Here is a 16375-nt window from a genome sequence, read left to right as displayed (position 1 = left end):
TGGAAATAGCTTACCTCAAACGGAATGTTATCGTTTCCTCCTCAATCAACAGCTTCTCGAGTAATTCGACTAGCCTAATTCAATCAAAATAAGAACAAGGCTGTAGCTCAAATTTGAAAACTCTACTTCAACGAAAGTGTCCAAATTGTGGTTTGAGAAATAAATAAATAAAAGAAGGTGTTGTGGTTATGATTAGCAGACATTTAAGCTGCTAAGATAGAGAGAGGGTTATATTATAGCAGCTTGGGCCTTGGGGGGGGTCAGTGGGTGGCTGGTTCCCTAGGGTAAGACAAGTGACCCCATGCCAGATGCTTCTACTCACTCAATTAACTAGCAACAAAATACTACTATATACCTACTATATTCAAATAGTGTGAATTGTGCTTTACATTTTTTTTTTTGACGAAATTCTAAGCAAGTGCACGGAGTTTACATTGCGCGCGTGTCCTCCACAATTTTCCTTGTTGTCTTAAAATTTTCTTTCAGGAATGTCGGTCTCTCCCCCTTCTCTAGATGCACTCTATAAAGAGATGGAATATTAGTATTTGTGTAGACATTGAGAAAAATGTAAAAGTTTTTATTTTAATAGGATAAATTTGACAATTTGAAAAAATATGCAGGAAAAATGTGTTATCACTTTCAACTCACTTTCTAAACTTAATCAAACACAGTTTTAGTTGAATTGAAAATGATTCATTCTCTTTTGTAGATTTAGAGTTTGTTTGTTTTGAGAAACCATTTTATATGATTTTTTATTTTTATTTTCGAAAATAGTTTTTATTCTCAAATTTTTCAAATTTAGATAACATGTCTGTTATGACTTTTTATTTTTATTTTTATTGTCGTTATCGTTGTGATCGGCCCCGCCATTGTCATCGCCCCTACCACCTCAACCATCATCACTATGTCGTTACCGCCACAACCATCATTACACCAATTTTCACCATCAGAAATTTTCATCTCACTAGTTAATGGTAGTAGAAATAATGACGATGATGGTGCTGACAAATGTGTCAGGGGTAATGGTAGTGGTGGAAGAAGCGTGGCGATGAGAATGGTGGTATTGGCGACAATAGTGGTGACAAAGGTGATGGTGCCGGCGGCAACAGAAATGGTTGGGTGGTGATAGTGACAGTGACGATGGTGGTAACTCGTATTCATTTTCAGTCAAAATAATTTTTTGTTTTAATCATATTTTTGAAATATTTTCTAAAAAAATCAACCAAATATGTTTTCAGCTTTATTTTTTATTTTCTTTGAAAATAAAAATAAGAAATGGGCAATCAAACAAGTCATATTTGTTTCCTCTTGTAACCAAAAAAAAATAAATCATATTTATTTATTAGATTGTGTAGCTCAAAAGAAAAAAAAAACAGCCATATTTATTATATAAGTTTTTATGGTTGATGAAAATATAATTGCTTAGGATGGAAAACTTTTGTGTCAATGATATCTTATCAAGCCAATAGAAAAAATAGTAATGTAGTTATAAATTTACATCATGGTTTTTAATTAGAGGTGATCTAGCGTCTACCATCTATTTGAGAGGTGAATATAAACTTGCTATTAAATTGTTACGATAGCAAATTTGCAGCTAATTTTCGAGCAACTATTTTACTATCATTTTTTTCTGATTGAAACCCTTATTTCACATGATTACGAATCTTATGCTTATACAAGTTTAAAGCGGTGTTCTGAACAATGAATTAAGTTCTTAAAATCTTTAGGATATATGTTTTAAAAATTAAACAAGTTCTTATTTTTTTCTCAAAAATCAAGTTACCACAATTTAATGGAAGAGGAAGGTCGACAAATCACCAAGCACTTGTTCTCTCTCGATCCCTCTGTTCCCCCACCTCCCATTTATGAATATCATTCCCCACCTCATTATAGCTCAGGTGAAGTCTCAACTTTACCCAGCTTATGGTGGAACCAACTTTACATATATATCTGATTAATTATGTGGAAAATTAAGTGGCAAAAATAGAATTACAAATTGCACAAATTCTTGCAAACATTGGACAGCTGTTTTGGGGGAACATTTTTCTTTTAGTTCTCCATGTTTTAAGACATAAAAAATAGCAAAAGAATAGCACTGTCCACGCAAGAAAAATCCAGAATCCAGCAGTAAATTGTCACTTTGTTGTGTATATAACTATATATATGCGATGTACACTTATGGTTAGTTTATCAGCTTTAGCTTAGTGGTGCCAAAAGTTGGTATTATCACCTCCGCAAATTGAGCTCGCCGTCGCCCAACACAGCAACTTTAATTCAGATAACTTAAATTACCTTCCAACATTAGTTACACTAATTCTCAATAGAAAAAATAATTGAACCATGCTAACAACTGAATTAATCAATGATCAATTAACTAGTTGTAAGATTTTTATTCATGTTCAAACTTTTAGTTTTGTTTGACTTTGCAAAATTGATCCAAATAATTAAAAAGAACATTGGTGGGCTCTCTATTATCTTACCATTATAGTGATAGAATTATTAAAAAGGGTGCAAATGAAGTCTTGATATATCTACTACTACTATTCTAATTTCTAAAGCGTCTCACTTACCTCCTTTTGTTTAATAAAATAAGTATACTTCTATTAAAAATATACACTTTTTAAAATTCTCTATATTAATTTCAATTTTTAACTGAGGTGCAATTTTTAATTTTTTTCACTTTTTATCATTTTCTTTATTAATTCATTTCCGGTGAAGGCTAAATATTTAAACTTGTCAAGTGATCAATTATCTAAAAAGCTTAAATTATTAGAGAAGAGTCATATGAATGATTTTATATTATATTCTAACATGGACATTTATGTCTTGAAGTGTGGGTAAATGCCCAGACCTACTTACCATATGCTTAAATATCTTTTTTTCTTAATTAGAAAGTGAGGCGAGTAAGGATCGAACTTTAGACCTCTAAGTCACATAGAGGCTATGATATTATGTCAAATAACCAATTATCTCAAAAGGTTAAGTTGTTGGGTAAAGGCACCCCCTCACGCAAGAGAGGTTCACATGGAACTTTTCCCCTCTTCGGCCTTCAACGTTCTCACTTGAATATTTGCTACTACCACCAAGATCTACACCGGCGACTGCTCTGCCTAGGCTTGCGCCCCCAGGTTTTGCAGCAACCGCAACCCCCTCCTACTCATCGAGGCTCAGCCCTTGACCCAACGGTCGGGTATATGTGAAACGCTTTAGCGCCATCCATTTTTGAGGCTAGCTGATTCGGTATGTGAGTTTTTACACACTCCTTAGTAGGTGAGTTGTTAATTAAAATATAATATAAAACTATTCATGTAACCCCTACCCAATAGCTTAAGCTTTTGGGATAATTTGTTACTTAATATGGTATTACAGTCTATCCTAGATCCATTTGTTGTGGAGACCACCAATATTTGGGCCACCTATTGATGTTCATTCCACTCACCAGATGTCCACCCCTTAGCATGAGTCTCACATTAGCTAAAGATATGCATGGTCAAATAAGTGTATATAAAAGATAAATTAACGATCAACTCTTAAGCTAACTTTTGAGTTGAATTAGGTTTCCAAAATTCTAATAAAACTCGTATACTAAATACTAGACTCTTATAAGTTTTCTTTCAGGATTCGAACCCTGGACCTTCTCCTTCCCACCCTTATGTCCCCTATCTCTTACCACTTGAGCTAACCCTCGGGCACCATTCACTTTCATATGACATTCAGATTGAAATTGTGAGAGTTATTAGTAAAAATGAATGTTGTGTCATTAGAGGAAGAGACAAATACAAAAAGGAAAATGTAATTTGAATCGGTGGGTAATTTATCAATGTCTTGGTATGAGAAAGATAAGAGAGCCTCATGCTTCTTCATTTAAATCCCCTCCTCTAGATCCCTGACTCTCCTGTGGTCCTTCCTCTATTCTAAAATGGAATTTTTGTTGTCTCTGCATCTACCTACAGCACCTGAAACAGTGAAACCTGAAAGCTCTCTCCCTTTAAAACCCTTCTTTCTTTCTCTGTATTATTGAGAGGACTGAAGTTCTAGGCCTCTATCTTATCAGTTTTCCCTTTCTTTCTTCTTTCTGTCCCTTTTTCTTCTGTTTCATGTTCAAAGATCCTATATAAGCCACCACAAATCTTGCTTCTGCAACCCCTAGTTAACATCCTGATTAAACTTTCAGAACTTTCTTATTCTCTGTTACAGTAACCCAGCTTCATGATTTGATAGTCTCATACCCTCAGTTTCTCAAGCTCTAGTCTCATCTTATTCTTCTGAAGACCTGACCTTGTTTATTTCCTAGTTGATAAATTCCATCCTCTGAAAAATTTTAATTTCTGGGGCAAATTATTTTCACTTTTTCTAGTTCAAAATCAAGGTTTTCTGAAGGGTGATCAATTAGTAGTGTTTCAATCTGGTAAGGATGGATCTTTTTCACAACCCATCTTCTCTAAAACCAAACAGATTTGAAACAGCTATATGGGTCTCAAAGCTTGTGATCATGTCCATGGGGATTGCCTCCATTCTTGTTTTGTTGAAAGTTACCATAATCCCCTGCACATTCGACCTTGTTCTCTCTACTCTCCCTCGTCTTTGGGTCTCAGCAAGAAGCTGGCTAACACTTCCATTCCTCTATGTTATAGTCAACTTCATCATCCTCACCATTGCAGCTTCCTCCAACTTCTTCCCCCACAAAAGCAGCAGCAATAACCCCATATCCTTTTCCTCCTCCGTTTTGGACACTGCCACCTACATCACAGAGCCAGAAGAAGAACATGAAACCAAAGAGCCCAAGGAAGAAGAAGAAAAAGAGGTTGAAGAGGTAGTAATAGAGGAAGTGGACCAAGAAGAAGAAGAGAAAGGGGTACTGAATGACTCTGTTTTTACTTTCAACAAATTCATCACTGACGACCCATCACCGGAAAATTGCACCAACGACTATTTCTTGCCGGATTCCGGTGACAACGATGACGACACACTGGAAGCGACGTGGAGGGCTATAATGGAAGGACAGGGAAAAACGATGAAGCCACAGCTGAAGAAGAGTGATACATGGACTGCGAGGATTGTGAAAGCAGAGCCATTCAGAAACAATGGTAAAAGGGGTGGTGGTGGTGGTGAGGATCCAGTGGCTTGGGCTCAGAAGGAGCTGACAAAATCTGACACTTTCAACGACAGAGCCTCGTTGAGGAGGGAAAAATCCATGAGCCCTGAGGAGTTGGCACTCAGATCAGAGGCTTTCATCAAGAATTTCAACAATCAGATGAAGTTGCAGAGGCTGGAATCTTACCAGCGTTTCAAGGAAATGGTCAGTCGCGGTCGTGTTTGAATTTGATGAGGTTACTCTTTCCTTTTCACCAGTCACAGTGAAAATATTTAGCAAAGTGACAAAATCTCTGGAAGTTTATTAACCAATTGGAGGTACATGTGTAAAATATGTTCTTAATTTTAGTTTAGTGTTCTGTTCTCAGTTCTGCATTGCATTCAGCACATTACCAATTCTATGATGTATCATGCAGAACTTTACTGTTAGCTATTATGTACTTTTCTTGTTAGAAAACAATTATTAGCATGCACCTACCAATTGAATGTTTTGGAATAGATAATCCTTGTCTTGTAGTTGATGACAACTGTTCGCATATACTAAAAGTGAATTAGTAATGGTAGTTAAGTACAGCACTTTGGTGTGGAATCTTTTTATGTGTAAATTAAACATAATCAAATGTTATGTTTAACTTTGATGCTTCTTTTCTACTTGGTATGACCTCAGAATTGATTTAATAGAGCTTCTTGTATACACAAATATACATTTCAGCATTTATATGACGCTATGCCTATGTCTCTAAAAGTGTTCCTGTGATTCCATGGTATCTATGACATCTTATACTCTTGAAGCATTGGGCTTTTAACACCTGGCCACAATATGAATAGTTGTTTGCACAATTAAATGAATCTAGCCTTGATTAGGTTGTTCCACCTACAATACACTTGATTGGTGTGTAGAAAAATGTAATCTAAATTAGTGCATATATGGCATGTTTGGGTTAGATTTGCTTTCCTCAGAATAAACTTTGACTGCCAGAAATAATTTACAGAAGCTTTCACGTCTTGCAGGATTTTCAGTGTACATATTTTTGCTGCTGAGACTGTGTGAAGAAGGCAAGACATGAATCAGACAAGGTGGCCTTTTTTCTTGTTACATAGTGGACATAAGTTAGTTTCTCCGTAACCTGTTGTGCTCTCTTTCTATTGTCTAGGTCTTTCCTCTGCATGTTTTCCTAGCTATTCAGAAGTCTAGTGTTTCTTATATTACAGAATAATGTTTGTATTGATAATGTAATTACCCTAGGCATCAGTGTAAGAGAAATATTTGAAATTGCATGAGCAATTTCTCCAATTCCTTTTTACCTTTTTAATTACAAGGAAACAGACATACGAGGACGGGGGAGCAAACCTGGACCACAAACTAATTGCATAAAGTTTGAAAGTTCTCCCATAATTGATCTAAACCCTAAATCAACTGCAAGAAGAATTGTGAGTAACTTCAAGGCGTCATAATTGATTATGAGGAGAAGATCTAAGAGTGCTATAAATAAACAACATCACCTATAGCGGATGAAGATTCTCAGTTTCTAATTGTTGTACCTTTCATGAGTGATTTTCAAATAATATGACATAATTTAATTTATGAGACAGGGAAGGGAAGAGGACATTGAATAGGGACATAAGAGTTGAGTCTCCCCTATATAACAACATTACACATGCAAGGAGGCGATAGACTGATAGTTGCTGTTGTTTCTCGATTGGCCAAACTCAGGGTCAGCGGGTTGGACTAAGAGACCGATGGACCCCCTTTGGTGTGTTGTGGAGGAAAGGAACTAAAGCTTTTTTTTCTTTGGCGGGTGGAATGGATTGAATTAAAGTGAATGAACTAACATAAATTGAACGTAACGCTAACAGCAAGTTGTCCCTTCAACTGTGCATGGTTGCATGTCACTTCAATTAAGATATGCATCTTGGCTTAAACAAATTGGTTATGCTGTCAATATCACCAAAGGTTAAATTTGTTTAGGGATCAAAATATGAGATTAGCACAATACAGTTTAGTGACCTTAAACACGCACATGGATCTAATCTGTCAAGTATGGTATGGACCATTATAGATGTTGTAGGTCTTGCTGTTTCTTTAAGCATTCATTTTAATTATGAGCTAGCCAAAGGTCGGAAAGCAAGTTCCCTCTTTACATGTCAGAGAAATTTGAAACTGAAGAGCCCCATGTTTCTTCGTTGTGTCACAAACTTTGAGTGGTTTATGTGTACAGACTGCAGAACCTCAAAAAAGAAGTAGGACCTTTGTACAATTTGAAATATAAACCAGCTGGTGAATGTTTTTTATTTATAAGAAGCCACACACACGGACCCTCACCATCACCACCCTCCTGCAAAATGCCTTTAATTTCAATCAGAAAGTTTTTATGTATATTCGGCCTTCTCTTTCTAATTATACCCTTTCTTTCTACTTTTGTGTGTGGATAGTGATACCTTGAAGTTAGCTGTGTAATTTGATAACTAGTTTTGTATTCTTTTAATAGAAATCTTAATTACTAATGCAAAGGCAACGAGCTAGTGGGGGTGGCATTGAAAAGAGTTGCCTATATAAGTTACTAATGCCTTATGGCAATAATGATGTATAAATTAAATTGATTAACTAAGACTATACTATCAAGAGGAATGAAGAATAAGACCCATGTTTGCCATTATCAAAGAGGAGTCATTTTCATATTAACCACTCATGTTTAACAACCCACAAAATGCCTATACGCTTGGTATGGCAAAATTAAGCTGTGGACCTGAAGCTATGGTAGAGGGACCCAGGCAACACGGGGAAGAGATCAATAAGTGCTTCCAGCAGTAAGAAGCTGTTCAGTAGCTGCCAATTAGTAATTAGCACTTAAGTTGAAGCAATTGCCTCAAGACGCAGCACTGAAAACAGCCCCAGATATGGACTTGTAACTTATAATGGATGGAACAAAATAGGACCATTGATAAAATTAGAACAATTCTTGCATATTGAAATACTTGTTGTACCTATGACATTTACTACAATATTATTCATTTTGTATGACATGTCTAAATCCTTTTACCTATGACAATTTTATTACAAACTAAATTCTTTTAGATTATTTTTAGACAATTTAATAAATAGTTTCAGATGGGATGGCATAAGAATGATGGTGCTAGCTACTCCTACAATTGGAGTGGGCTAGTGGCTGCTACCCGATAGGTTGAAGGCCCAACCAAAATCTGTTTTGAGTAATAAAATGGCCCAATCATCTTGAACAGCCTTAGGCCTTAAATGGCAAAAAATAAAATATCACACAATCTATAAATTGAAGAACTAAAATGCACAAAAAAAAAATTAAAACTAAAACATACCAATAGGAAAATGCAATGAACTATAACATGTCAGAAGTCTAATGGAAAGAAGCAATTTATAGCCAAAGACATAATACTTCCACAGATTGTCATACAGGTACATAGCATGGCTAGAGAGAAACCAAGTTACCAACAGAACAATGGGCAAACAATCCCAAATCACAGAATCAAACATTCATACATGCCTGAGGAATAGAGTACCGTGAGCTGAGTTATTCCAAGAAGGAAACAGAACAATTCCACATACACCAACAGAACAATGAACAAACAAACCCAAAATCACACAATGCAATATTCATATAACGAAATGCAAGAAAGAAACATGGGTTAAATTTCCAGTGTGACGTGGTAAGAATGACCAGCTAGATGCGAATAGGCGGAGAAGAAAGGAGTATGAGGGTGATTACGATGGTAATCAATGGCACCATCAACAGCACATGATGGCTCTCCTCAGCACTGGAACAATTGCAAGGCCCGGGCGCAGGTGGAAAAGCCCCGGGAGAAGGAGGAGACCGGCGCGGAGGAGAAAGGCGCGGAGGAGGGCGGATCATCGGAGGAGAACGTCGAGGAGGAGAGCGTCTTCCGCCGCGACGGTTTGGATCGGCACTGGTTCCGTTGTTATTGTTAGCGTTGGTAGCGTTGTTATTGGGCTGGGCCTGAACTGGGACCTCGATTTTGAGCCCTTGCTGGCAATGGCCCAGTCGGCCACAGACAAAGTAGCGGGTTCCGGGTCCGGTGAGGGGGATCACCGTCTCTCCGGTGTCGTACGTGCCGATGGCGTTTGCGATCGTACACGTGGCGTAACCTTGTTGGTTCACCTCCACCACATCGTTCACCGGCGTGTATGAAAACACTGCATGCAACAACCATCCCACACACACTTCGAGTTTTAATTTCAATTTATCTTCCCAAATTCAACTGAAATTCAAATTACTGTAAATCTAACATGCAATTTGCGTTTACTCGGTACAAAACGTAAAACGTGAACCGCACTCTGTTAGTTTTGAGTGTTTGGCTACCGAGAAAATGTAAAAGAAAATGAAGGAAACTTGCGCTAAGAGAAAATTGTAATTGAACTGAACTAAATCTGACAGAACTTGAGCTAATTAACTATTACTCTATCGTTTGTTAATTTTTTCATGCTAGATTTAAAGCTTCAGAAACTCAATTTTCAGATCTAATTACGTGTTTGCTCTGTTTTGGCGTGAATGGAAAATATTAGTGTGTGCATTTCTGAATGGAAATGGAGAGAAATTGCAGTAGGAATTTACCGAGATCATCGCCGACATTGAATGTGGTGGTGGAAGCCCAGGCCTGAACGTTGGATCGAACATCCCAGCCGGAAGCTCCACCGACGGTGATGTTGACGCCGCAGACGCATCGGAACAGAGCAGAAGTGAAAACGATCACGAAGATAGCCTTGACAGCCCACGCTGGCCTGATTGTCTCCATTTTCTTACGAATCACACAGAAACAAGAAAGAAAACAGCAAAAAAAAAAACTCTGATTAGCTAACTAGTTGAATGTGAATTCTGAAAGAACTTAAAATTGCAAGTTTATCTCTAACTCTGAGTGTGAAATATCAAAATCGAAAACATAATTGATTTGAACGAATTGAAAACAGAAACGAACAGAGAATTGCGAAAAGTTGATACGTGATTTGATATGTTCAAGAGGATGAAAGGTGAAATGCGAGGTACCTGCGAGGAGATTCAAACTGCAGAGAAGAAATCTTAGCTAGTTGCAGATTCAGAATGTGAATTTTCAGAGCACCGATGAGAACGAAGAAGAAGGGAAAGAGAGAGCGCTTTGAGGGTGAGGTATGGCGGTGTTGGCAGAGTGAAGTGATCGTCGACGAGAGAGAGGGAATCGTTTTCCCGCCTTTATGTTTAGAGAGAGAAGACGGTTATTTGTTTCTGTTACGGAGGGTAAGCTACAGTGCGGGCGTCCTTATGATGAGGATCGTGCGCGCTCAAATTCTATTGTAGAATGTCATCAAGTTTTCAAATCATTTCTAATTTCTAAATTCCAATGACAAATAATTAACGCATGAGAAATTGGAAGCATTGTTAAAAGTTTTGAGTCGGATTAGAGATATAGGTTAAATTTTGACTTCAATTGAATAAGAATTTCAAAACAATTTTGGTTAGATGACGTGACACAAATGTAAAAAAGGTTGAGATAAAGGATTATAATTCTAAGTTAAATTGAGTGGAAATTCAGAGGAACCCAAACTTGAGTCTTTGATAGGGAAAATTTATTGATGACAAGTCACACATCTATTTATGTCAATTCTTTTGTATGGCGCATTTTAAGTTGTGGTAAGAGAAAAATGCATACGACACTTTAAATATGCGACATGCATATTACATTTGTTTCAAACAACACTTTTCAAGTGTGGTATACCTTATTGGAAAAAATGTGGTGGCATAAATAATGTGTGTATGATATCAACAGATTCTCCGAAAAAAAATTATGTTATAAATTTGATCATGTGACAATCTAAGTAAACACATCTCATAGTCTCCTAGGGTTGGCATAACTGGTGATAGATTAACGTTTAATTCTCACATTCCCATAGATCGTGAGTTTAAACTTTTCTGTTGGTCTCCGCAGCATGCCACTGAAGCTCTGCCCGATAATTCAGCGGTGTTTTCTCTATGTTGTTCTTATGTGATATGAACAATAAGATGTGAGTGTAAAAAGTATAAAATATTGTATGTATAAATCAACATAATTCCATAATTTTAGGTATCTTTCACCCTATGAAAAACTATAATTTAATTAATTACAATCTTCTTTAAGAATTTAATAACTATACACATGTAAATAACTTTAACACTAAGTAAAAAATAGTGAGTAGATCACCCTCATTAAGATTGAGGGAAGATGGATCTGGCCAACAGAGATGTAGTTCCTGGAGCCATCATAATCAAGGTCGAAGATCTTGGTGCGAACGATCATGAAGACAAAGGTTTCAAGGGCGCGCAGTTGACCAAGAAGAGATTGTACTCGTTGGGGGAGGTGCGAGGTTGGAGTGGTTGAACAATGCTCTAGGAAGGGGATAAAGGTCGCGAGAGGTGAAGAGGTGGAAGATGTAGTGTGAATCGGGGACGCAAAAGGAAAGGGTTTTCTAGATCTCCATGAGCACTTGAATTCAAGGCACGAGGATTCCGATTGTGCCACCGAGGATAGAACCACCACAGAGACAGAGGAGAGGGCAACCAACACATGGCTTTTGTGGGTGAACCCGAACTTGTCAAACATGATCATGGGTTGGGCGTCAGAGTTTATGGCAAGGTACTTGATCTTAGCGGTGGAAGGGGAGAGGAGGTGTAAGAGGACTAAAATTAATGTAGGGAAATTAGGTTTTGGTTTTTTTATCCTTTCTCAACTATGTTTTTACAAATACGCATGAATAATAAGATAGTATTATGAATATCTAGAAAAATAAATAAATATATAATTAATATAGTGAGTTTAAAAACTAAATGTAAATAATTACAACGATCAGTTTTCCACTTATCAGTTTGTCCAATTTTTTGTTTAACTTATTCATGGTTTTTTGGATCAATTTTCTTACTGAATTGGTTTAACTTATGCACATCCCTTTTTTCTGAACATATCAAACCATTGTTATGCAATCCAAGTTCAATGCACAAGTTGGCTGCTGTACATTTACACTGATATTTCTTGGGTTCATGGGAACGTTACATTTAGACTCTGATATAAACTGAAAAGGTTGGACCCAAATTTAAAATAAAATAAAAAACTAAAAAGGGCGCACTAGTAAAAGAAGAATAAAAATAAGCAGGGCATCTTTCAACTACAACCTCTTCCAGTGAGACTCTGAAAGATGAAAAGGCTAACAACTCTAATTTCCTAGATCCCTTTCTTCACCTGAATCAGTAACTGTTTTTTCAATTAAGTAATATGACCAACAATGAAAATCAAACCATTTAGTTGACAAAGTGTTGCAGATGAGCGCCTAAGTTATATCTTGCTCCAGCCCGTGTTAATTGAAAAATTTGTCCTCAAACCTGTGAAACACAATTTTTATAAACTACTTTCAGGACATGTGTGATATGTCATGTATATACAGAACAAAATAAAAAAGACCTTTTGCACTAAAAATAGGAAGTACAGTTATAACTCAGAATAAATGTTGGGCAGATTCGAGGCCAAAAACCATGTCTAGTCTTGATTTTAGGTGAATGTACAAAAACATGAGGATCATCAAAACGTGGAAACTAAGAAAAACATCAAATTAGCATTGTTAAATTTGGAATGAAAAGTACACACCAGTCAAATGCAGCTCAATGTTCGTGCAAGGCTGCAAGAATGTCTGTAACTGTGATATTATGAGTTGTGACATCTACCCAAAGAGAGAGCTCAACAATATATAAACTAACACCCTACGCGCCTTCTCCTGCAAACATAAATTCTGGTTTAATAACTTGGAAATGCATAACATGAACTGCACCTATTTTCTGAGTTCATAGTTTCATTATGAATGCAACAAGAGTGCAAGGATATTAGCAGAAGAAAGAACTTGCTGAAGTGAAGAAAAGTTTCAACAGCTTCAAATTTATCTAGACAAAATAATTTGATGTAAAATGCCACATCCTCAGTAGCTTCTATTATTCTCCAAGAACTCTTGTTCCAATATCAAGGGAATAAAAGAAAATAGAAGAATGATTATGAAGATGTGTGATAGAAGTATTGTCATCTTACAATCAAATGTTGTCCAACTAGGAGGAGGTGCAGTTGAGAAACCCTGCTTATCATCATGGATGGAAAGCAAGCCAAAAAGATCAACAGTACCATTGCTCTTTTCAATACGGTTACCATAATCAACTGATGCAGATGGCCTCTTCAATGGTGGTGAAATCTTCTTATGTATATCTAAGGACCCCTGAATCGAAAAGATCAACCTCAAATTGAATTTTGATTTTCTGGGTAAACATGGCAGAGAAAGAATAAAGTGATGGCAAAGGGGAAAAGAGAATACAAAATGCAAATTGTGCCGGGCTACTAGAGACTGTAACCATAATCCTCCCACTACCTTCCACGTTCCTTTTTTCTGATTAAACATGTGTGTTGACTAAATGGATAACTTAATACAATACACCTTACAAGGGCCATAGGGCAAGGAATAAGAAATTTTGAGGATTTTGAAATCAGAAGCAAAACTAATGGTTTCATTGCATACTACCATGCCTTGCAAAAGAAAAAAATAATAGAAATACAGACGTTTCCGTGACAGATAATAACATCTTAAGATTTAAGAGTATATGAGTTCAAGCAAAGTAGATAACAATTTGGTAAGAAATAGGGCAAAAGAGTTACAGGATCACATGAAGACCAAATGATAAGCCACTTGCTCAACGATTGAGCATCATGTGACCGGTTTATCAAACGATCCACTGAAAATGTAGCTGTGCAATTAAAATATGAAAGGAAATTCTTTATAATGGTAACTCAATGTAAAGTATGAATACCTCTAGAGGTTTAGCTACAGGAGGCCGAATTCGCGCCATATGGTCAACAAGAATGCTTTCATCAAGGGACAATCTCCTATTTTTTTGAATACCACTCTTGGCCCCAACTTCTGGGGACTCATTCAAGTTAAAGGTTGGGTCAGCTGACTTTAATGCTGCTAGAAACTCACCTTGCGAAGCCCATCTTTTCTCCACGTACCTAAAAGATCCTAAGAGAATTAATAATAATAGAAAATAGGAAAGTGGATGAATACTTAATCTTCCACATTCAAGTAATGTCATGTATAAGAATCCAATAACTGTTTACTTGGCATTTATAAACTTCTCGATTCCATATCCATTGCTGTCAAAGTTTGGTGGCAGTTTTGCCTCCCAGTGCTTATTTGACCTCGCATTACCTATCACTGCATAAAACCCACAAATCAAGAAACTAATCAGTAGCTATTATCTAGCCATTTAGTGAAAAATTAAATTACCTAATACTGGAAGAGAGAGAGAATTTTCATAGCATCTCATGATTTGCTTAGTCATATTTTTGACTAAGAAAATAAGAAACGGATTTTATAGTTTCTTACACTGCATGAAAGAAACTTGATCTGGCAACCATGTATCCAAAGTTGTGGACCGCACCTAGTCGCAAAATCAGAAGATTCAGTCATTATCAATATCTAAATTCTAAACTGAGACAGTGAGAAAAATGTATATAAAGTTATAAACCTTTGATATATGCACTCCAAGACTTCGGTGAATCCCTGAACATTGCATGCAAATGAAAATTCCTAAGTTCACACTTGCCCATCGCGGTGCCCTGAAATATCAAAATTGTGTCCCATAAACCACAAAAACCTTATTATTCTAAGCAAATATTTGCAAAATCAATACCAAACACAAACTGAATTGAAGCGCACACATATTATTGAAATATGAAATGTGACTCTCTTGCTTTCGTTCACAAGACAAATGCCTCTCATCATACTATATCTCCTATTCCCTCTAGAATTATCAATATAGAGACACAAAGTTAATTCCCACCAAAATCAGAGCAGGAACAATAAAGTGAACAAAAAGGGCCGAAAACTTAGAAGCCAGTTAAACACCTTTTATATAGCTGGAATTAAGAGATGCCCAATCCACATATGGATATAGGTTGCAGAAGTATTCACAGTAAAAAAACCTACTCAATCACCTATTGTACTTGAAGCTTTGATGTATAAAAACACCAATGTCTATGCTTAACACAAAATAACAGTTCTCAAAGCACGTACTTGTTCCTACAATCTGCACATTCCCTGTTGTCAGGCAGCTTAAGAAGTCCCTCTAAAATCTGCATAGTCAAAAAGAAACAAAATTAAAATAAAAACAAAAGCATCAACCAACCCACAATACAATTCCAATGTTTCTTAAACCCCCAGCATAGGTATCACACTTTCACCTAATCCACCACCTAAGCCCAGTTTGGATTAGCATTTAGCTCATGAAATATTTTCAATTGACAAAATCCTTATAAGATTAAAAGTGCTTATGCATAAGTTAAACAATACAATTTCTACAAAAACTAAGGTGCAGTAAGAAGTTATCATATCAAATACTAATAACCATTAAACCAACATTTCAATTTATTTCCCCTACTACAAGTTCTTGTTAAGAAGATTATCCAAACAGGCTATTAAATTACCAAATTGCCAAAACCTTAAACAAAACAAAAAATGCAATAAGCAAGAAAAAGAAAAACCCATCAAAACCCAGATAGGAAATGATGAAAGAGGAAAAGGGGTGGAAGAAAAACGGAACCTTAGCGTGCTTAGCATGAAGCTCTTTCGAAACGGAAGCTTTCCCGTTCATGTTTACAAAACCTTCCCTGCTTGTGTGGCGGCGAGGACACACACGGAATCACAGCGAAGGTGAAACAATCACAGAAAGAAAGAAAGAAAGGAGAATGAAAGTGTGGTCAAAAGAGGGTCTACGAATTTTCAATCCGTTTTGGGATTGGTTTGTTTATTTGTGGCTCCACAGATTTAGAGGGGAACGCGGTTTTGGGTGAGGAAAACGCGGGAATTTCGTTCGTTCATCGTTACACGCCAGAATCATCGAACCATCACTGCGAGATTCACAAAGTTGACATACGAAAACGAAACCACAACAACGATCTTTGGAAACGAAACTACTTTGTTGTTGCTGTTGTTTTTGTTTGTGAGTGCCGATCATGGACCATGAGAAAAATTGTGATTTTGGAATTGTTCATTGAAAACATCCTTTGATGACTTTATTTGTTGGCTTTACATAGAGATGGATTTTATCTTAAGTTAAAAGGTTTACCCAAGAATTTTGGAGTGTTGAAGTAACTGAATTTTGTATTTTTTTGGGAGATAAAGTAACTGAAGTTTTTGTTTTAAAGCAAAATATTTATTGAATAAGAAGTCGAGATACAATCCTCTCAACTTTGGAAT

General features: G+C 36.6%; 3 protein-coding genes across 4 annotated transcripts; 1 reads left to right on the top strand and 2 right to left on the bottom strand.

Moving 5' to 3' along the window:
- Positions 1-3833: 3833 nt before the first annotated feature.
- Positions 3834-6398, top strand: LOC130738634 (uncharacterized). The gene is made up of 2 exons (XM_057590724.1): positions 3834-5412; positions 6106-6398. The coding sequence occupies exon 1, from the start codon at positions 4415-4417 to the stop codon at positions 5318-5320; it is 906 nt and encodes a 301-aa protein (XP_057446707.1). The 5' UTR covers positions 3834-4414; the 3' UTR covers positions 5321-5412; positions 6106-6398.
- A 2172-nt stretch (positions 6399-8570) lies between these two features.
- Positions 8571-10337, bottom strand: LOC130735518 (blue copper protein-like). Of its 2 annotated transcripts, XM_057587472.1 has the most exons (3): positions 10128-10337; positions 9699-9882; positions 8571-9280 (listed from the first exon to the last, which is right to left on the bottom strand). In XM_057587472.1, exons 2-3 carry the CDS (start codon positions 9877-9879, stop codon positions 8790-8792), a joined length of 672 nt encoding a protein of 223 aa, XP_057443455.1. In that variant the 5' UTR covers positions 9880-9882; positions 10128-10337; the 3' UTR covers positions 8571-8789. The 2 variants fall into 2 exon arrangements, with proteins under 2 accessions (XP_057443455.1, XP_057443456.1); XM_057587473.1 differs by lacking the exon at positions 10128-10337 and having other exon boundaries at positions 9699-9954.
- A 1740-nt stretch (positions 10338-12077) lies between these two features.
- Positions 12078-16173, bottom strand: LOC130738633 (probable ADP-ribosylation factor GTPase-activating protein AGD15). Its single transcript, XM_057590723.1, has 9 exons — positions 15720-16173; positions 15194-15252; positions 14646-14736; positions 14504-14558; positions 14236-14332; positions 13929-14127; positions 13162-13342; positions 12730-12856; positions 12078-12467 (listed from the first exon to the last, which is right to left on the bottom strand). Coding segments are annotated over exons 1-8 (735 nt in total). The 5' UTR covers positions 15771-16173; the 3' UTR covers positions 12078-12467; positions 12730-12854.
- Positions 16174-16375: the final 202 nt, after the last annotated feature.

Source organism: Lotus japonicus, chromosome 2 (genome assembly GCF_012489685.1).
Source record: "Lotus japonicus ecotype B-129 chromosome 2, LjGifu_v1.2".
Classification (NCBI taxonomy): Eukaryota; Viridiplantae; Streptophyta; class Magnoliopsida; order Fabales; family Fabaceae; genus Lotus; species Lotus japonicus.
This window is presented reverse-complemented; position numbering and strand designations above follow the sequence as displayed.

Coding starts and splice junctions, on each gene's coding strand:
- LOC130738634 (XM_057590724.1), top strand. CDS start 4,415: ATGGATCTTTTTCACAACCCATCTTCTCTAAAACCAAACAGATTTGAA.
- LOC130735518 (XM_057587472.1), bottom strand. CDS start 9,879: ATGGAGACAATCAGGCCAGCGTGGGCTGTCAAGGCTATCTTCGTGATC. Junction 9,281..9,698: donor CAATGTCGGCGATGATCTCG/GTAAATTCCTAC, acceptor TGTTGCATGCAG/TGTTTTCATACACGCCGGTG.
- LOC130738633 (XM_057590723.1), bottom strand. CDS start 15,770: ATGAACGGGAAAGCTTCCGTTTCGAAAGAGCTTCATGCTAAGCACGCT. Junction 14,128..14,235: donor GAGAAGTTTATAAATGCCAA/GTAAACAGTTAT, acceptor AGGATCTTTTAG/GTACGTGGAGAAAAGATGGG. Junction 13,343..13,928: donor CTGTAGCTAAACCTCTAGAG/GTATTCATACTT, acceptor TTTTCGATTCAG/GGGTCCTTAGATATACATAA.